Raw genomic sequence first — 22525 nt, forward strand, 5'->3', positions numbered from 1 at the left:
AAATAATGATGGTCTAAGGAAATACTCTTCTTGTTTTTCACTTTTCCTTTGTATTTCTCAACACTTTTTCTGTTGTAGTTCTAATACTGTTTCTATTTTCTGGTTTAGTTATGGTTAAGACTAGTAATCGGGATATAGAGCCCTCAAGTGCTCTCAGCTGTCTAACTTTAGAACGCATCTTCCTAGGACAGCCTTTTGCAAGCTAGCATTGGTCTCTTCAGTCCCGTTATCTATTTTTATATAATCAATCTTTTTTTTAACTTTCATTTTTACAACATTCATTTTTATCCTTTCACACTTCTTTTAATCTTAACCTAACTTATTGCTAACCAGTCACTTTTATAATAGGGTCAAAAAAGCAAAATGAACGTTTGGGTATACTTACCCCCTCATCTATGAAACTGCGCTAGCAGTTTCTAGCACAGGGAGCTGCGCTGAATAGTCCGCGCTGCTTCCAATGCTCATAGAGTTCCTATGAGCGTCAGGAGCAGTGTGGGCCATTCAACGCGGTTCTCTGCGCTTTGCAATGTTTTTAAAATGCTTCCAGTATAAATTTAAATAAATTATTAGACATGTTTCGTGTATAGTACGCTCTATCAAGGATCAATTCCCTACGACAAGATACACAAACACATGTCAAAATACTTATTAAAATTAGCAATGAATGCAATCAGTAAACTTAGGGCTCCTTTTATCAAGGCGTGCTACGGGGGTTAGCGCGTTGGATATTTCATCACGCGCTAACCCCCATGGCAAGCCAAAAAAACTAATGCCTGGCCAATGGAGGCATTAGCGACTAGCGCGGCAAGCAGTTTAACATGCAGTATTCAGTGCGTTAAACCCGTACCGTGCCTTGATAAAAGGAGCCCTAAATTTTCTTACACAAGCACTCACGACAATCATTCCATTGCCATCCGACAAGTTGATTAAAGTATGTCAAGATGGCTATGGCTTTTTTTCTTCCCTAGTTTAACCTCTCTCCAAGCCAGCTGACTCTTGACATTATCATACAGACGGCATGTTCAGAACAGGGATGTCCATTCTAACTCCCCATTCAATCCCCCCGGCTCTACCAAATTTAATTTGTAAATCCACCTCTGTTCAAGTAAATTTAAACACCATTCTTCATTACCACCCAACCTCCCTTCAATCTGTTCTGTAATGCACGATCTAAGATCGCACAAATTGTGTTTTTTGCTTAGCCAATGTTGGACCAACAGAGTTTGCATTGCTGCCGTTGAGATATGAGATTTATGTTCTGTCAACCGAAACTTGACAGGTCTACTTGTCCACCCAATCTATATTAATTCACAAGGGCAGACAATGACGTAAATGACATTTCTACTGTTGCAATCTATACAATTATTAGATGAAATTGTTAGCCCTCTGCCTGGAACCCTTCAAGAACCTCCCTCCATTGTAAAGGGGTACCATTTGCATTCATAACATTTCTGATGAGTGCCATTAAATTCTTTTTTCTGTTTAACCCCCAAGCTTTTAAAAGTCTATCATCTGGCCTATAGTTCTCCCTCTATTAAATGCAGAACATAAGAACATAAGAATTGCCGCTTCTGGGTCAGACCAGTGGTCCATCCTGCCCAGCAATCCACTCACGTGGCGGCCCTCAGGTAAAAGACCAGTGCTCTAAATGAGTCCAGCCTCACCTGCGTACATTCCAGTTTAGCAGGAATTTGTCCAACTTTGTCTTGAAACACTAGAGGGTGTTTTCCCCTATAACAGACTCCAGAAGAGCGTTCCAGTTTTCTACCACTCTCTGGGTGAAGAAGAACTTCCTTACGTTTGTATAGAATCTATCCCCTTTCAACTTTAGAGAGTGCCCTCTCATTCTCCCTACCTTGGAGATGGTGAACAGTCTGTCTTTATGGTGCCCCCTTATAATAGAGGGAGGTTCTTGGAGGGTTCTTATTAAAACAGGACAAGCCCCGCCATTCAAATTGTGTCCTGGATACATTCATACAATGTTTGATTATAGCAGGAAAACACCCATGTTATAAGCCCACATCAGTCCTGCCCTTACCACATCTCTAACACCCCACTAGAGATTAACTACTGATCAACAGCATACAATAGATATCTCTCTAGAACGTAGGTTTCAAAAATAGCAAATTGGAACAGTTTGGCAGATAAAAACACCTCTACCTTTTTTTTTGTTTGTACAAGTCTTGTTTGCTTTTTTTATTATTATTATTTATAGATTTTGAAATTACATATCAAGTAGTCACTTGTACAGAAAGTAGGTTAGTAAAGATATAACTTATAACCAATATAAATCACAATCAACCTATTTATTTATTTATTTTTTTAATCTAGATTTTCAGAAAGTTTTTTTTTTATTAATTCTTTATTCATTTTCAAAAATACATTAAGTGTTAAATATATTCATTCATATTAACAATAAATACATCACTTACAAACAATCATTGATATATTTCATAAATTATTATCCCTTCCCCTTTCCCATCCCTCCCTCCCATATATTCCATTATCATATAAAACATATAATAATAAACTTCCCCCCTCCCTATTCCTTAAGTTGATAAATATAAGGGAAACAAATTCAAATTAATCTTTACAATACTTTGTCAATGGTTTCCACACATCCTGAAACTTCTTAAAATATCCCCGTTGTAATGCAATAAACCTTTCCATTTTATAGATATGGCATAAAGAATTCCACCAGAAGTTGTAATTTAATCTCCTCCAATCCTTCCAATTATATGTAATTTGCTGAATTGCAACACCAGTCATTATAAGTAGTAATTTATTGTTATTCGCAGAAATCTGACTTTTTGCTCTCATTTCCATACCAAATATCACAGTATCATAGGATAATGCCACTGGGTTATCTAATAAATTATTAATTTGGTTCCAAATTGATTTCCAAAAATTCATAATACATGGGCAATGAAACAATAAATGATCTAAAGTTCCTACTTCTAGATGAAAATTCCAACATCTATTAGACAAAGAACTATCTAATTTTTGTAACCTAACAAGGGTCCATAACGCTCTATGCAACAGAAAAAAACAAGTTTGTCTCATAGATGCTGACAACGTACATTTCATCCTCCAAGACCAAATTCATGGCCATTGAGATGCAGTAATTTCATGCTTAATCTCAATACTCCAAATATCTTTTAAACCAGTTTTTAATTTCTTTTTATTAAATCCACATAACATTTTGTACCACTGGGCGGCCCGATGACCCAAGAAGTCTGTCTGAAAACACAGAAACTCCATACTATAATGATTATTAAGGTTTTTCCAATCAGGGAACCCCGCCTAAATGGCATGCTTCAGTTGCAACCATCTAAAATTATCTGAGTTTTTAAGACCAAATTTATGTTGCAATTGTGAAAATTCAAGCATAGTACCATTAGAAATAACATCATCCAATATTCGTATTCCTGCTACCATCCAATGCTTCCAGACTAGCCTTTCTCCGCCAATTTGGATCTTGGAGTTTACCCATATAGACTGTTTTGTAGATTTTAAAATTGGAATAGATGTTAAATTACTTATATATCTCAATGTTTTCCATGTATCTACTAGTATTCTATTGTCTTTACTGTAGCTAGGCATTTTGATACTGAGTACATGGCACAGACACAATGGAGACATGAGTTGCCATTCTAACCATAACCAGTCAGGGAGTTTTTCCATGAGTTCTGGGAGGACCCAATACATACCTTGGTGTAAAATATAGGCTTGATGGTACCTATAAAAATTTGGAAAATTCCCCCCCCCCCTCTGAAATTGACCTTTGTAAAGATACCAAAGCCACTCTAGGAGTTTTACCCAGCCCAATAAATTTTAAAAGAATGCTATTTAATTTTTTATAAAAGGACCCTTGAAAATATAACGGTAACATACCCATCTGATAACAAACCACAGGTAAAATCATCATTTTAATAGTTTGGACTCTCCCCCACCATGAAAGGTGTAAAGGATTACATTGCTCACACATCTCTGTAACCTTCTGTATTAACGATTTTTCATTTACTTTCAATGTTTCATCTAATGTATTTGTAATCCAAATGCCTAAATACTTTATTCCATCCTCTTTCCAAAGAAAGGGAAAAGAATCAAATAAACCTTTTGTACAGTGAACATTGAGTGGAAGAATTTCTGACTTATTCCAATTTATCTTATATCCTGAAAATTTTCCAAAATTCTCAATTATTTCAAGTAGACAAGGAATGGTTTTCTCAGGATTTCTCAAATAGAGCAATATATCATCCGCATAAGCTGAAATCTTATATTCCCGATCTTTATGAGGAATACCCTGTATCTCCTCTGTTTGCTGAATGGCTAATAACAAGGGTTCCAATACAATATCAAAAAGCAAAGGAGATAAGGGACAACCTTGTCTAACCCCCCTTTGCAATCTAAAACCTTCTGAAAAATTATTATTAATATATAATTTAGCAATAGGGGAGCTATACAATGCTTGAACCATTTGTATAAATCCTGAGCCAATACCAAACCATTCCATCGTTTGATACATAAAGGTCCATTCAACACGATCAAAAGTGATACAGAAAAAACTGGATCTTTTAAGGCTTTGGATAAATTCAACATATGCAATGCAAGCCTAGTATTATTAGAAGAATGTCTTTGAGCAACGAATCCTGTTTGATGCATACCAATAATAAAAGGGAGAGCTTTAGCCAAACGTATAGCCAAAATCTTAGCTAAAATTTTTCCATCAACATTAATTAAAGAAATAGGCCTGTAATTTGAAACCAAAGTAGGATCTTTATTTGGCTTTGGCAAAACTATAGTTAATGATTCAGCCATGGTACCCGCAATACAACCATTAGTAAGTTGAGTCCGATATAAATTTAATAAATATGATAACAGGGTAATTTGAAATGATTTATAAAACTCTACAGTATAACCATCTCCATCTGGAGCGAATCCAACTCTAAGGGACTTCAATGCTGCTTGCAATTCATTTATTAATATTGGCTTTTCTAAACTTTCTTTTATATGCTCAGGAATTTTCAGTCCCTTAATTAACTTTAAAAGTTTCAAACCATCCCTTTCTCTATCTAGATAAGGCTCAGAAGAATATAGGTTTTTGTAAAAATTTAAAAATTGTTTTAAAATCATTCCAATTTGGGAATAAGTATTCCCCTTTTCATCTTTAATCATCACTATTTTTGTTTTCCGTTTTTTTTGCTTTTAGATAATTTGCCAATAATCTTCCTGCCTTATTTGAATTTCCATAATACAATGCCTGTTGAGAAAATAAATCTTTTCTAATCAACTTAGAAGAAATCTCATTATATTTCCCTTTCGCTTTCATGAGGTCTTGTAATGTAGAATATTCCCATTTCTCAATTAATTTTGAATCTAATATCTTTATATCTTGTTCCAAGCTATAAAATTGTTTTTTAATTTGTTTTTTAATATATGCCGAAAAAGAAATAATTTGACCTCTCATGGTTGCCTTAAAAGCATCCCATAATGTTTCTATAGAGATATCCTTTGTTTATTAATTTGAAAATAATCATTCATTTTCACTTGCATTTCCTCAATAAAATTTGGTTCCACCAGCAATGTATTATCAAATCTCCATATAGGTCTACTATCCTCCTTATCAATTATCTTAAACACATCTACCTTTATGTCACTTTTTGGATGCTTTTCTCTTTTGAAAATGAGCTTGGGCTTAAATTGATAGAGTCTATGAACTGGATGGCTTTCCCTTTACACGTGAGTCATTTAGTCAGGGAGGCAAGAAGCCCAAGACAAAAATTTGAAATAAGTACAGACTTTAAGGCACGGATTCTGTATAGGACACCCAGTCTCAGAAGCCGACAGGCATCTTATACAGAATTATGTCTAAGCTCGCCTAAAAAGAACCTGATTTTCTAACCGATGTCAATGTTACAGATGCCTATTAGAGAATCGGGTTGCCGCAGAGCTTACCGAGGCAAGGGATATCCCTGCTGCAATAAGTTTAGTGGCAACCAATCCCCATGCCCCGTGAATACTACCCAATCCCTGCCGGAACCCCCCACCTCGTAGATGCTGCAACAGAAGGGATAACCAATCCTTCCTGCCTGGTATGTCCCATAGATCGCCAGCAGGAGGGCTACCCAATCCTTCCTGCTGGAACTCCCACTCCCATAGATCATGGCAGAAGGGATACCCAATCCCTACTTCTGGAACACCCCCACTCCACCAGACCCCCTCTCTACCCCCACCCAGACCCCCGCACCCCTATTAGAACCCTTCCAAACCCTACCTGAACCCTCCCAGACCAGCCCACTCCACCAGATCCCCTCTCTACCCACATCCAGACCTCCGCACCCCTACTAGAACCCCTTCAAACCCTACCTGAACCTTCCCAGACCCCCCGGACAGCCCTCTAACCTATTTTGAGGGCCAGCCAGATGGATCCTCTGATTGGTCCATGTTCCTAAGTCCCCATCCTTAGGAGGGGCCTTAGATACCTGGGCCAACCAGAATCTTAGGTTGGCCTATGTGCCTAAGGTCCCTCCTATATGTGGGGTCTTAGGTGCCTGGGCCAATCAGACCTTAGGCCTCCTCCACAGTGTATCCCACAATATACCAGGAAGGGGCAGACCTGCAATTCAGATGGAGGCAGGCCTTCTGGCTGGCCAGAAGGAGGATCTGCCTGGCCGGCTATCAATAAAGGTTAGAGGGGAGTATCGGGGGTCTAGGGGGTGGGTGGGGTTAGGAGGGGTTCTAGTGGGGATGCGGTGGTCTGGGTGGGGGTGGAGGGGTCTAGGAGGGTGGGCTAGGTGATCTACAGGAGGGAGTGGGGGTTCTGTCAGGAGGAAATTGGTGACACAGCAGCAAGATCAGGAAACAGTGGAAGGAACCCACAAGAAGATGAATGCCAGGATGAGAGGAAATGGATGGGAATGAAGGACACGGACCTATGGCTGGAGAGACAGACATACACCAGGGACACAGACCTGTGGCTGGAGAATCAAGAAAAGATAGAGAGGACAGCAATTGTATGGGGGACTCCATCATCAGACAAGTCAACAGCCACATAGCATGAGGAAAACTGGATTGGCAAGTGACTTGCCTACCGGGAGCCAAGGTAGAAGACATAGTGAGCCGCATCAGCAGGATCATCGGTAGTGTGGAAGAAGAAGATATGGCAGTAGTGATCCATGTGGAGATGAACAACATGGGCAACAGAAACTACAACAGAGAAGAACTGAAGGACCAGTTCCAGATGCTAGTAAGGAAGCTGATGACCAGAATGCAGAGGATAGCATTCTTAGAGATACTGCCGGTACCCAGGGCAGACAAGAAACATATGGAGCTGCAAGCAGTCCACGCATAGATGTGGCGCTGGTGTGAGGAAGAAGGATTCCACTTTGTTCGCAACTGGCCGACGTTCTAGGGGAAAAGCAAGCTATTCAGGAAGGACGGACTCCACCTCAGCAGAGATGCAAGCAACATTAAGAGAGAAGTTGAGAAGATTTTAAACTAGAAAGAAGGGGAAAGCCAACAGTCGACCGAGAGAGAGAGTCGATGGTTCGGGAACCAGTATACCCAGAGGATACCGTATAGGAAGATAGAGGGGAAGACTCACCGGATTGCAGGCTGAACAGACCGAAAGGGACACAAGAAGGAACGACATGCAAGAAAGGAACAGACTGCAAACTCAAGAAGAAAAAGAACAAAGAACCGGTGTGGCTCACTGTAGAGGTAAAGGAAGCGATCAGAGACAAAAAAACTTTGTTTATGGAATGGAAAAGGTAAAAAACGGACAAAAACTGGAATAAGCACAAACAACATTAACATAGGTGCCATAAGGCGTTAAAAGGGGCCAAAAGAGACTCCAAGAAGAAAATAGCCAAGGTGGCAAAAAACTTCAAGCTGTTCTTTCGATATATTAAGGGGAAACGACCTGCGAAGAAAGTGGTCGGATCATTGGATGACCAAGGAATAAAAGGAGCGCTAAAGGAGGACAAAGCAATCGCCGACAAACTGAACACATTTTTTGCATCTGTATTTAACAAAGAGAATATACACAGCATACCGGAACCCATCAGGCTATATTCTGGAAGTGAAAATGGGAAACTGACAGGGTTAACGGTCAGTCTAGAAGAGGTATGCAGGCAGATTGATAGGCTTAAGAGCGATAAATCCCCGGGACTGGATGGTATCCATCTGAGGGTTATCAAAGAACTGAAAGGGACTATAGCTGAACTGCTTCAGCTAATAGCCAATCTGTTGAGCAAATCAGGAAAGATTCCGGAGGACTGGAAGGTAGCAAATGTTACTCTGATCTTCAAAAAAGGTTCAAGGGGAGACCCGGGAAACTACAGACCAGTGAGTCTGACCTCAGTACCGGGAAAGATGGTAGAGGCGCTGATAAAGGACCGCATCATTGATCACTTTGACGGACAAGGTCTGATGAAGACCAGACAGCAGATCTTGTTTGACAAACTTGCTGCACTTCTTCAAGGGAGTAAAAAAGCAGATAGACAAGGGTGACCCAGTCAACATTATATATCTGGATTTTCAGAAGACGTTTGACAAGGTTCTGCATGAACGACTACATTACAGAAAATTGCAAGCTATGGAATTGAGGGTGAAATATGATCTGGAGATAGGTACAATGATTGAGATGATTAAATTTGTGGACGATACGAAGTTATTCAGAGTAGTGAAGACAGGGGAATTGCGAAGATCTGCAACATGACATAATCAGGCTCGATGAATGAGCATCAACATGGCAGATGAGGTGCAAAGTGGATAAGTGTAAAGTGATGCATGTCGGTAACAAAAATCTCATGCACAAATATGGGATGTATGGGGCAGTACTTGGAGAGACCTCCCAGGAAAGAGACTTGTGAGTTATGATCAACAAGTCGATGAAGACATCTGCGCAATGTGTGGGGCGGTAGCAAAAAGGGCGAACAGAATGCTAGGAATGATAAAGAAGGGGATCATGAACAGATTGGAGAAGGTTATCATGCCGCTGTACTGGGCCATGATGCGCCCTCACTTGGAGTACTGCATCCAGCACAGGTTACTGTACATGAAGAAGGACATGGGACTACTCAAAAGGGTCCAGAGAATAGCAACTAAGATGGTTAAGGGGCTGGAGGATTTGCCGTATAGCAAAAGATTAGAGAAACTGGGCCACTTCTCCCTCGAACAAAGGAGATTGAGAAAGAACATGATCGAAACATTCAAAGTACTGAAGGAAATAGACTTAATAGATAAGGACAGGTTGTTCACTCTCTCCAAGGTAGGGAGAATGAGAGGGCACTCTCTAAAATTGAAAGGGATAGATTTTGTACAAACGTAAGGAAGTTCTTCTTCACCCAGAGAGTGGTAGAAAACTGAAACACCCTCCAGGGATTCAAGACAAAGTTAGACAAGTTCCTGCTGAACTGGAATGTACGTAGGTAGGGCTAGTCTTAGTTAGGGTGCTGGTCTTTGACCAGAGGGCCACCGTGTGACCAGACTGCTGGGTACGATGGATCACTGGTCTGACCCAGCAGTGGCAATTCTTATGTTCTTATGTTCTTTCCTCAGAACAATCTCCATTGATCACTACCCTCTGTTGCTTTCCACTCAAAAAGTTCCTGACCCAGCCCGTCACTTTGGGACCCATCCCGAGGGCACTCAGTTTATTTATTAAATGTCTTTGTGGAACACTGTCAAATGCTTTGCTCAAATCTAAATACACCACACTTCCTCTATCCAATTCTCTGGTCACCCAGTCAAAGAAATTGATCAGATTTGACTGACAAGACTTACCTCTAGTGAATCCATGTTGCCTCCAGTCCTGTAATCCACAGGATTCCAGAAACTTGACCATTCTCTATTTTAAAAGCATTTCTATTAATTTGCTTACCACAGAAGTCAGGCTTACCAGCCTGTAATTCCCTACTTCTTCCTTACTTCCAGTTTTGTGGAGAGGGACCACATCCACCCTTCTCAAGTCTTCTGGAACCACTCCCAACTCTAGAGACTCATTGAAAAGGTCAGTCAGTGGAGCTACCAGAACTTCCCTAAGTTCCTTGAGCACCCTAGGATGTACACCATCCAGCCTCATTGCTTTGCCTATCTTTATTTTAGCTAGCTCCTCACGAACACAACCCTTTGAAAACCGATTAGGGTCTATTACTCCTCCATCCATATTCACGTTTGTCTTCTGCAGTCCCGCTCCCGGCGCTTCAGCCATGAACACAGAACAGAAATATTTGTTAAGCAATTTGGCCTTTTCTTTATCAGCTTCTATATATTCCTTCCCTTCACCTCGTTTGTCTTCTGCAGTCCCGCTCCCGGCACTTCAGCCATGAACACAGAACAGAAATATTTGTTAAGCAATTTGGCCTTTTCTTTATCAGCTTCTATATATTCCTTCCCTTCACCTTTGAGTCTTACAATGCCACTTTTGCACTTCTTCCTATCATTAATATATCTATAAAATGTCTTGCCTTCCCTTTTACCGTGTCAGCTATTTTTTCTTCCATTTGCATCTTTGCTTTTCTGACTACACGACCAGCCTCTCTTAACTTTTCCAGATATTTTTGCCTGTCTTTCTCTTTCTGCGATCTTTTGTAGTTTATGAAAGCTAATCTCTTATTTCTTACCTTCTCAGCTACTACTTTTGAGAACCAAAGCGGCCTCTTTTCCTCTTACTTTTACTTACTTCCCTCACAAAAAGGTTTGTCACCTTTACAGTTGCTCCTTTCAGTTTAGCCCACCACATTTCTACTTCTTCCAGACATTCCCACCCAGACAATTCCTTGACATAACCCCCATCCGAACAAAGTTAGTTTTTTTAAAGTCTAGAACCTTTGCTTTTGAATGAGCCCTCTCTATACCCATCTTAATATTAAACCATACCATGAAGTGATCACTGATGTCAGATGATCACCCACTGTAACATCAGAAACACTTTACCCGTTTGTAAGCTCTAAGTCCAGGATAACCCCATTCCATGTGGGTTCCATTACCAACTGCTGGATTATAAACTAGAGAATGTTTCCCTATCCCCCTGAAAACTCATTTTCCCATCCTGTTCAGGCAAGTTCTTTTCCTGTTCCTGCCCCATTTCTGCAAACTCCGTCCTCATCTATATAAGCCTCAAACGCTTTTAAATCATAAGTGTTCAAGGTTAAGGCAGTTAAGGCAGAGCTTACAGGAATGGGGCAGGGTCAGGGACAAAACTCATGGGGAAATTGAGTTCCTGTGGTGATGGGGAAAAATTTGTCTCTCTGTTATTCTCTACAACAAACACACCTTTTCTTCTATTTTGGAGCTAGTATAAATTTGGTTGTTTGCATTGGCATATTTGCACATTTGTTTAGTGATATGTGAGACTAGTTATTTTTTTATAAACTTTATTCATTTTAAAAACAATCATAGTGCATTAAGAAATAAACACATGAAATAATACAATAAAAGCACTTTATACTAACAAGTATACCTAAATAAACATTTTAACCCTCCCACCCCTTTAATTAATACTCTATAAACATAATTCTTCAAAGACTATCAATAGTGTTATGACTTTTAAGAAATAACCTTATAAATCCCCACTCTACCCTCCCACCCTGAATGTGTATATTAAAATGATTAATAAGATCAATCTTTACAATAAGTCATCAATGGTTCCCAAACATTTAAAAATTTCCTATAATTTCACTGCTATACAGCCAACATTCATTCCATTTAAAAAATATGGCATAGACTCCCACCCAAAATTATAGTTTAGCCTATCCCAAGTCTTCCAATTCCTCAAAATTAATTGTATAGCAACCCCTGTCATTATAAATAGAAGTTTATTATTGTGAGGTGGAATTTGACTTTTGGCTCTCATCATTGTACCAAATAAAACCGTATCATATATTAAAGCTACTGGATTATCCAAGAATTTATTTATTTGATTCCAAATATACCTCCAAAATTTGAGTATCAGTGGACAATAAAACAATAAATGATCTAGTGTCCTTGCTTCAAGATGGTTTGTATGGACGTTTGTTTAGGGATATGTGAGATTAGTCCTATAAATAGATTTAATATAGATTCCTTTTTCCAACCTGAGGTTAGGTGCCCTGTTCTAAAATCCCTCCCCACATATGCAATATCCTTGATTACTGTCATCATACTGAACTCCACACATTTCAGCCAGATTAATGTTTTCTCTCTGTTAATATGAGTTTAGCTTTAAAAATAAAAACAACAGCAAACTATATTTAATGTTAAATGCACAAAACTAGAGCAGAGGTCCCTTAAGGGTAAACTGTAAGGAGAAAACACTATAAAGCTGCCGTATCCTTAGTGGGAGAATTAAACTCAAAATCAGCAACAGGCTTTTATGACCCTCTCCCCTTCTCATTAGTTTCATTTCTGCTTCTTTGGTTATAAACCTATTTCCAGTGTGAAAATTTGACCACATTTTTGTTTTTATTTTACTGATTTAAAGGTACATTTGTGTGGGATCATAGAGAACCCTGCAGCATCTTTTATCAGGCCAATAAATTAAGTACAGTCACAGCAAATCTTTCATTAAACTATTTCACAATTGTGAAGATGCAAGCTCTTTCAATGTGGATTTTCTTAATGCCTTTTCATGTCCTATGGAAATTCACAGACTGTGCAAAATTTTTAATGTTGGATTATTTGACACCACCTGGATACCACATGAATGGGGTATCAGAATTGGAGGAATAGTAAGTGTATTATTTTCAGATCTAGACAAACTACCATCCTTCAGAGATCCCCCTAAGTTGAGTCAATTTGCAAAGTAAGTAACACTGTTTAAGAGATTCATATTAGGGTTATGTTGTGAAATTTATTTTTATATTGAATAGTCACAAATATACATAACTATTTTTTCAGCCCGTTACATTAACGGGTGCTAGAATAGATGTATGTGTCTGTCTTTCTTTCTTTCTCTCTCTCTCTCTCCTTAGCCTGTTTCTGTATTTCTGTCTTTCTTTCTTTCTTTATTTTTCCTTGGCTGTCCAGCACCACCCCTTGTCTGCTTCCCCTGTCCATTCTCCCTTCCTTTTACCTCCCCTGTGTCTACCACCACCCCTTCACTGCTCCCCTTATCCAGCAGCAGCCCTTCTCCCTTTGTTTTACCTCCCCCTGTCCAGCAGCAGTAGGCCTCCCTTCCTTTTTATTCCTTGCCCTCCCCAGTTCAGGAGCAGCTTCCACTAAATCACATGAGCTCCCTTTGCTCTCCTCTGCTTCCTCCTCCCCCCCCCCCCCCCTATGCACCTGTGACAGCCTGGGCGCTCTTTCCCCTCTACAATCCCAGCTGGAGCTGGCCAGGATTAGGGAAGGCTGGACCCGCTGATCTCCACCGGGCGAGAACAAACTGGAAAGAGAGCAAAAGAGGAATTTAAAAAAAACAAAACAAAAAAACCGGCACTTTCTTTACTGATGGACAGCTGGACATAACTTGATTTTGAATTTCTCTCTGGGTTGTTGTTGTTTTTTTTAATCTCTTTGCCAGTTTGTCTGCGTATGGGGCTTTATTTTTTTACCCCCCCTTCCCTTCCCACGGTCTGGTTGGCTCCCTTAGTCCGTTTCCGCCCCCCCCTTCCCTTCCCACGGTTACGACAAACTTGCTACACCAGCAGCATCTGCAGCACTGTACTAACGCTGCTTCGGGGCTTTCTACTGCCCTGATTTGCTCTGCTGCTGTGCCAGAGTAAATCAGGGCAGTAGAAGGCCCCGAAGCAGCGTGTGTACAGTGCTGCTGGAGTCGGGACCGCGGGAAGGGTTCGAGAGAGTAGCTGAACAGATCACCGGGGTGGAGCCACGGCAGGAGCTTGAATTCACAGTTTGCGGGCGGGCGGCCGTCCTCGCGCTCCGTCCACCGTGCGCGCGGGCTGCCTCTGCACTCAGGTGCGCGTGGCGGCGATGCTTGTAGCAGCCGTTGTGAAGGGGCGGCGTGGTGCGGTCTGCTCTGAGGGGAGGGGGGAAGTCTGCTCCAGTTTCGCTGCGCCTGTGGTGACGTACGCATGCACACTCACGCCAGCAGTTCCCGACAGAGCGGCGGCGATGGGTGCGTGAGAGAAGCCTGCTGCCCGAAGAGGAGGAGTGGCGGGGTCTGAAGAGGCTGAGCTGCGGCTCCCCGAGCTGAGATTTCTGCCGTTGGCTCCTTCGGTCCCGGCTGTCTCTTTCGCCATGTTCCGCCTGTTGTATGGTGACGCCGCCGCTCCGTACTGCCTTTAGAAACTATGGCCAGTAGGGCCATATTGTGATGTGGAGAGCAGGGAAGGGCGCGCATGCGCACTTGTCTTGCCACATCCCGACAGAAAAGGGATCAGGGAACACGCGAGGCAAGTGCGCATGCGCGGCTAGCATTTTATTATTTATGATATTTCCCCTTCAACCTCCTCACATCCCTAAGACTAGCACACAGAACTATATGCATCACACAACTGTCACTAATCCTGCCTCATCCAATAAGATTGCATATAGTGGGAGAAGAGATGGCTCTTCAGTTTTCCTATTGTCAAGAAGAATTCTAAATTTAGGTTCCTAAAACGTTGGTGGCCAAGAAGTAGGATAAGGGAAGGGAATGAAATTAATATGACATATCTGGATACATGCTGCTGATCAGGTTATTGAGAGGCAATATCTGAATATCATCTCTGAATACCTTTTGCAGTACAATCTGCAATGTGTGGATGGTGCCAGGGTGTTCTGAGTTACCAAGATTAGTTATCAGGATAATACATCATATTCCCACTATCATATAAGTTCCAATCTTGACTACTTTATCTGGATGCTCAAAATCAATAAGGAATAGAGATGAAAGAGATGTATCAACAGGGACTTTATTCCAAATGGGAAAAAATTTTGACTCAACATGACCAGTATTTTGGCACCTAAGTGGCTTTCTCAGGAGTCACAAATGTTGATTATATAATGTCATATAATTGGTCATATAATTGGTTCATATAATTGTTCACAAATCCCAAACAATGTAGTATTAACCTTTCTATTCCATGAAAATTTTATTGATTTTTCAAGAAAATACTATAAAGCAATAATAACTATAACATTAATGAGAGGTAAATGAGATTCCAGGTATAATACCGTATTTTCACGCATATAACGCGCGTGTTATACACGATTTTACAAACCATGCATAACCATGCGCGTTATATGCGTGAGCGTGTTGTACAACTTATTTTTTTCATTCTGATCTGGCATTCCCCCTGCGAACCGGCATCCTCCCCCCCCCGCTCATGTCACCCCCCTCCCCCGCAATCCTACATCCCCCCCAGCACTGCAAAGATAACTCTTACCCGATTGGGCACTGGCACCAGCACCAATGCACAGGATGTGCCAGTGCCAGTGCCCGAAGATCCTCCCTCGTTGGGCTGGGCTGGGCTGGGCGGTGCGAGAGAGATTCTCCTTCTTCCTGTGCCGGGCTGGACTAGGCTTTGAGCATTTGCGCATGCTCAAAGCCTTCTGGTCTCGCTCTCTCCGGCACAGGAAGAAGGAGGATCTCTCTCGCACCGCCCAGCCCAGCCCAACGTGGGAGGATTTTCGGGCACTGGCACTGGCACATCCTGTGCATTGGTGCTGGTGCCGGTGCCGGTGCCCAATCGGGTAAGAGTTGTCTTTGCGGTGCTGGGGGGATGTAGGATCGCGGGGGGGGGGTTGACGCGAGTGGGGGGGATGATGCCGGTTCGGAGTAGGCGGGAGGAGGTTTTAGCATGCGCGGTATACGTGTGTGCACGCTATATGAAAATTTTATTACTTAAATTTCTGTTCCCCTCGCGCTATACCCGTGTGCGCGTTTTACACGGGTGCGCGATATATGAGTAAAAATACGGTACATACATAGAGAATTCAGTATACACCTTATATATATATTGTCACAATGTATGTTTAAATTCACAATCTAGGAAGCAAGAGAATTTGTTATACATTGAAGTAATATCATTTTACATAGTTGGGAAGTGATTGTAAATACATTTGTAAAGGAGACCATTTTTTAATTAAATGAGATTGTATTGATAAATTTTTTAGCAAGGACTAGTTCATATCTGTAATGTTGTAAGACCGATTGCCACCATAGGTGGGAAGAGAGAAGTTGAGAAGATTTCCAGTGTTCATATAATTGTTCACAAATCCCAAACAATGTAGTATTAACCTTTAATGATGAAACCTTTCTAGTATGCATAGAGCAAGCATACACTTAACGAAAAAGAGGGAGCAGCTAACAATGATGTGTGGAAGAATATGCTTTTATTGGGAAGAGGGGATGTTAGTTGAACTTTTCAGCAGCCCCTCATAGTGGTACTTGTTTTTTTACCTAGGGTGATAGAGAGTTAAGTGACTTTTCTAGATTCATGGAGAAGAACACTAGAAATAAAACATGGATTGTTTGGTTCTCAGGCTGCTGCACTAACCATTAGGCTACTGTTCTACTCCAATCAATGTTCATCCCTCTAAATCTTTTGTTAGTGCTTATTTTACATTATCTGACACTAAATCTCATTACAGTTTTAGGGAATTAAACTACTACAACTTCCTAGCCTTTGTTTTTGCAGTGGAGGAAATTAACAACAGCTCAGAGCTCTTACCAAACATCACCCTGGGGTTTGACCTTTATGACTCCCACAATCATGCACTCATAGCACTAAGGGTTTTCATGAATATCTTATCAGGAATGGACACACCAATCATTAATTACAACTGTAAAACATCTGGAACACTTGCTGCTATCATTGAAGTTGTTTCTGCTGAGGAATCAAAGCTAATATCCAATATGCTCCGGATATACAACTACCCACAAGTAAGACTTCTCCATTTTATTTTCTACTCGACTATAATCATTTTCTACATACATCATGTTTCATAAATCTGAATTCATATTGCTATCAACAAGTACTTAAATGTAGTAAACTGCAAAAAGAAAAAATATGACAACTGTGAGATACATTTTCAGTAGCTCATCAGATTGCAAAGTCATGTTTTCATAGAGCAAACCATTTCTTGCACAGAACATACAAGTTTCAAGTTTAATGGAGATTTGATTAATCGCTTAAGCATAATTCTAAGCGATGTGCATAATAATAAAATTACAGAATGTGGGGAACAATACAATGAATAACAAAAACCAGGTCTAACAAGACTATTGACAAACTTAACAAAACTAAGAACATAAGGGAAGAGAGGGATAAGAACTACAAATTATTTAAAAGTTAAAGAGACATATAAGGGAGATACAGAAGGAAAGGGAAGTTAAAAATTGCTTCAATAAAGTTAGAGAGAAAACGTAAAATTGGTTGGAAGACTGAATGGCTAATTTTCAAAGGCGTCTATAAAAAGAAAGCTCTTTAATTTATTTTTGAACTTTTCTAAGTTATGTTCTTCCCTCAAGTGAATAGGAAGTGAATTCCAAGTTTGGGGGGCTCTTTTACTAAGGTACACTAACTGATTTAGCATGCTCAAACTGATTTAGCACACACTAAATGCTAACACTTCCATAGAATATAATGGGCAGGTTAACATTTAGGGTTCTTTTTATCAAGGCGTGCTACGGGGGTTAGCGCATCAGACGTTTCATCATGCGCTAAGCCCCGCGGCAGCCTAAAATCCTAACGCCTCATCAATGGCGGTGTTAGGTACTAGCACGGCAGGCAGTTTAATGCGCGATTTTCCGCACATTAAACCATTACCACGCCTTTGTAAAAAGACCCCTTAGCGCGCTAATCATTTGCGTGCGCTAAATCGATTAGCACACACTAAATCAGTTTGCATGCCTTAGTAAAAGGACCCCTAAATTCTGTTTAAATATTGGTTTCTCTTTTATTTATTTCAAATATTTTTTATTATTAGAAATATGAGTGGCTGGTGAAAAGTTCTGAACCCAACCAACAAACTTGGAGCAGTCTCCATTGAGAGCTATATACTTAAACCAAGGATATTCCACTTTTTTTGTTCCATATTTTCCCTACAGAATGAAAAAGTGGAAAATAACTGGACTAGGGGGCTCATAATAATAATAATTTAAAAATGTTCAAAAAATGGCCTAAGTCAGTACTTGGATGATCACAAAGACAGCTTGTCCAAGTACCGATAATCAAAGTTGGTTTTAGACTTATCTAAAACCAGCTTAGGCCTTTCCCCTTCCTCTGAACGCCTAGAGTGAAAAGGGGCATTTTTGGAGGAGTGGAAGGGGCGGGAGGTGGACCGACCTAGACTTATCTGGCAGCCATAACCAAAAAAGTTTGACAGGTTGTCAGATGGAACTTATACGTTTTGACTTAGACCAAGTCAAAACAAGTATAAGTTCCGAATAGGGGCCGCTGAGCTGATTGTGGATGCTGCAATCAGCTCAGCAGCCCAGGCAACCTGTCCAACCCCCACCGCAACGATTGCAGCATGAGAGATGCTTATTCTCTTCTGCCGTGATCCCTGCTTACCTCCCAGGTAGGAGAGATGCCCAATATCTCCTGCCAAAACCCCCCCAAGCTCTCCTGCCGAAGCCACCCCCCAAGCCGCAATTATTGGCAGGAGGGATCTCAAGCCCTCCTGCCAAAGATGCACCTCCCAAAGCCACAAATACCGGCAAAAAGGATCCCAAGCCCTCCAGCCGTCAAACCTACATCCCCCTGAATCTCAAACTCTCCTCCTGAACTTGTCAATGGCAGGAGGGATCCCAAGCCCTCCTGCTGGCAAACCTCCCCCCTGACTGACCCCCCCCCCACTACCCCAGATCCCCCACTACCTCAAATGGCCAGCTGGCTGGGTCCTTATTCTAGCCAGCTGGCAGGTCCTCCATTCTCGGAATGGTGGGCCTACCCTTCCCAGTGTATTGTGGAATGTACCAGGGAGGGGCCTAGGGCCTGATTGGCCCAGGCACCTAAGGCCCACCCATAGTAGGGGCCTTAGGTAACTGGCTCAATTCCGGTTGACCCAGTTGCCTAAGGTCCTCCTATGGGTTGGCCTTAAATGCCTGGGCCAATTATGTCCTAGGCCCCTCCCCAGTGCATCCCACAATGTACCATGATGGGGCAGGCCTGCCATTCTAGGAATGGCGGGCCTAATGGCTGAACGGAAAGAAGACCCGGCCAGTCAATGAGGTTAGTGGGGGGGTCAGGGATAGCGGGGTGGGTACAGGGTAGTGTGGGGGGATTGTCAGGGGGAGGTTTGCCAGCCAGGTTTAGGATCCCTCCTGCTATTGAGTTTGGGGTTTGGGGAATAGGTTTGCCAGCAGGATGGCTTGGGATCCCTCCTGCCTGTAATGCCGACAGTTCAGGGGGAAGGGGTGTCAGCAGTAGAGATTGGGCATCTCTCCTGCCAGGGAGGTTAACAGGGATCAAGGCAGGAGAGATTAGGCATCTCTCCTGCCGTGATCATTACAGGGGGGTTCCCAGGATTATGTAAACGGCATTGTTTTTGACAGACACCGGTTACAGAATCCTGCTTTTAGGCAAAGCACTGGCCCCTCCTTCACCTAAAAGGTCTTGTTTTGGGCATTTGGGATTTGGGACTTTTAAGTCGGGAATGTGTTGAAGGGATATATGTAGTGGTAGTCTGGGCAAGTAGATTGCTGAATGTGGATGTAGGCCATTCTAAAAAAAAACTCATTTTGGACGTTTCTTTTGAGAATGGACATTTCCTTGCTGTCTACTTTCAGTATCTAGTGACAGGCCAAAAAGAGGCTTAGACTTTTTTTGTTATTATGCTCCTCCACGTGTATAATCCTCTAAAGAGACTGCTCCAACTTTGTTGGTTGGGCTGAGATCTTTTCAGCAACAAAAAAACTAATCCCACTGTTTCACACAATAAGCGTGATGAGAGGAAGAGTGTGCTTATCTCAAATTTTCAACATTCCATACTTATCTTATTTGGTGACAGGCAGGCTGTTGAAAATTTGAGATAAGCACACTTATATGTTTATAATTTATTGGAAACATTGGAGAGGTTTTTCAGGATCAGGATGATAGCAAAGAGAAACTGTTAAATTCTTGGTTCTATATTGCAATTTTGCATGAAACAAGTAGGTTTGTGAGATCATTTTCCTCTCATCAAGGCTTCTTGTGTGAAATTTATTTTGGTGTCTGAGGTTTCAGTTTATTCCACATAAGAATAGCCTTATAGGATCAGACCAATGGTCCATCTAGTCCAGTATCCCACCTTCACACTCGATTTCATCTCTTCTAGATCCAAAATCTCTCAATATTCTAATCCATTCTTTAGTCATCTCCAGCTTAGACTATTGTAATTCCCTCTATCAGGGAATTACTAAAAAACAGATCAGGAGATTATCCAAAATACAGCTATTAAAATGATCTTTAAAGCAAAAAAATTTGACCTCTTCTTAAAAAAGCCCATCATTCAAAACTCTTTTACTCTTTAAAAGTTCAATTCAATCATTCTCCCATGTTCATTGACAGACTACTAATCTCTTACGAATCCTCTAGGTCAGTGTTCTTCAACTTTTGACACCTATGGACTGGCAGAAATAAAATAATTATTTTGTGGACCGGCACCGGTCCACAGACCAGCAGTTGAAGAACACTGGGCTAAGTCATGCCCATCTCTATCCAATCTCTACCCAAGACCCCACCCCCATAATAGTACTAATTGTAAAACTATTTTTTCCATTCATTTTTCATATATACACACACACAATATAATTGTATTAACAACACATAATGGTTAACCACAAAATTAAAATGAGAAAACATGAGAAAACATTGAGAAAACATGACCATATCACAGAAGCCTACATCAACTCACATTGGCTTCCAATCCAAGAAAGAATCCAATTTAAATTCTACTGCATGTTATTTAAAACCCTAAACGGAGACAGCCCATCCTACCTGAACAACCGCCTCATCCAAGCACCCACTACCAGACTCAGAAAAACGCACTCCCCATTCATACCTCCCCCAATCAAGGAAGTAAAACGATCAAAACTACACGACGGCCTCCTAGCCACTCAAGCCGCAAGGCTGGACAACCAGATCTTCAACCTTCTGACGACCACCCCAGACTATAAGACATTCAGAAAAGAAATAAAAACTATACTTTTCAAGAAATTCCTGAAGCAGCCATAACATCACGTACTCTTAATAACTCTAAAATTGACAATTGATCTACCCTTTACTTCACTAGTAATAACAACAGAGCTTCCATTGTTACCCCCTTCTTAATTCTTTTGCAAACCGCCTTACCCTTAACAACCCGTGAAATGTTAAAAGATCTACTACTTACCTCTCTAGCTAATCAATAGTTCTCCCATTGTAATCACCGTTTTTATTAATCTTTTGTAATCCGCCTTGAACCGCAAGGTAATGGCGGAATAGAAATCCCTAATGTAATGTAAAATACACAAAGCACACTGTATGCTTTTCAACATTCATTCCTACCAGAAAAAAGATAACCCCATGCAAATGCAGGACCAAAAACTAAAAGTACTAATATATACAAACAAACTCTAAGGTGCAAGACTCTGCAAGCAGTACAACCCCAGAGGAAAAGAAACAAATGCATTTATTCCTGAACAGACAGCAGATGTAAATCAATCATTAAATAAAAAATTAAAAGCATTCCCCCTACCGTTGTTGTCTCTTTCCCTCCATGCTGTGCCTTGCCTTCTGGCCTACCCCCAGGTGCTATCTTTGGGTCGGTCCATGGTGCGATCAACGCAGCATCTTTGGGCAGGCTCCCTGAGTGCTGCAGTGCACAAAGCTATGGGCAGTGGCTCCTCGCGTACGTCCCACACCTCATCTGGATGTCTTCCCTCTGATGTTTCGATGTCAGAGAGCAGGCTTCCGGCTCAGGTGCAGAATGCACGTAGGAGCCTTTTCCCAAGGCTTTGTGCACTGCAGCACTCAGGGAACCAGTCCGAAGATGCCGCATTGATCGCACAGTGGACCGGCGGCTGAAGAACACTGTCTTCTGCCTGATGGATGTGCCGGCCCTGTGGATCAGCAGAAATTTTCTGCGGACTGGCACCAATAGGCAGGTTGCCCTATTTTCAGCACTTATACCTGTTTTGACTTGGTCTAAGTCAAAACATATAAGTGCCGACTAGGCAACCTGCCTAAACTTTTGGTTATACCTGCTGTAGGTCGGCCCACCTCCTGCCCTTTCCCCTTCCCTAAAAACACCTCTTTTCGCTCTATGCGTTTAGAGGCAGGAGAAAGGCCTAAGCTGGTTTTAGATACGTCTAAAACCAGCTTTGATTATGGGTACTTGGACGATCAGGCTTTTTGATCATCCAAGTACCCATTTAGGCCACTTTTTAAACGTATCTAAAACCAGCTTAGGCCTTTGCCCTGCCTCTAAATGCAGCTTGATAAAAGGACCCCACAGTGTGAAGTTCAGTTCTCATTATAAAGTGCTCACAGTCAAGGTACATGTATCATATCTTCAAGGCACTGCATAAGTTTGCGTCATTTCATTTATGGACAAAGGACCTAGATTCTTTAAATCAGGTTTTCTCAACTTCTTCAAGCCAAGAACCCCCTAAGCCTAACAAATACCAACCAAG

General features: G+C 41.4%; 1 protein-coding gene across 1 annotated transcript in view; it reads left to right on the forward strand.

Annotated features, from left to right (window-relative positions):
- Positions 1–7162: 7162 nt before the first annotated feature.
- Positions 7163–22525, forward strand: part of LOC117346179 (vomeronasal type-2 receptor 26-like) — a 40416-nt gene continuing 25053 nt past the window's right edge. The window contains exons 1-3 of the mRNA XM_033915580.1: positions 7163–7249; positions 16042–16154; positions 16519–16810. Of these exons, the coding sequence (XP_033771471.1) occupies positions 7163–7249; positions 16042–16154; positions 16519–16810 (492 nt within the window). The remainder of the gene's footprint in view (positions 7250–16041; positions 16155–16518; positions 16811–22525) is intronic.

This window comes from Geotrypetes seraphini, chromosome 12 (assembly GCF_902459505.1).
Source record: "Geotrypetes seraphini chromosome 12, aGeoSer1.1, whole genome shotgun sequence".
In the NCBI taxonomy this organism is placed as follows: Eukaryota; Metazoa; Chordata; class Amphibia; order Gymnophiona; family Dermophiidae; genus Geotrypetes; species Geotrypetes seraphini.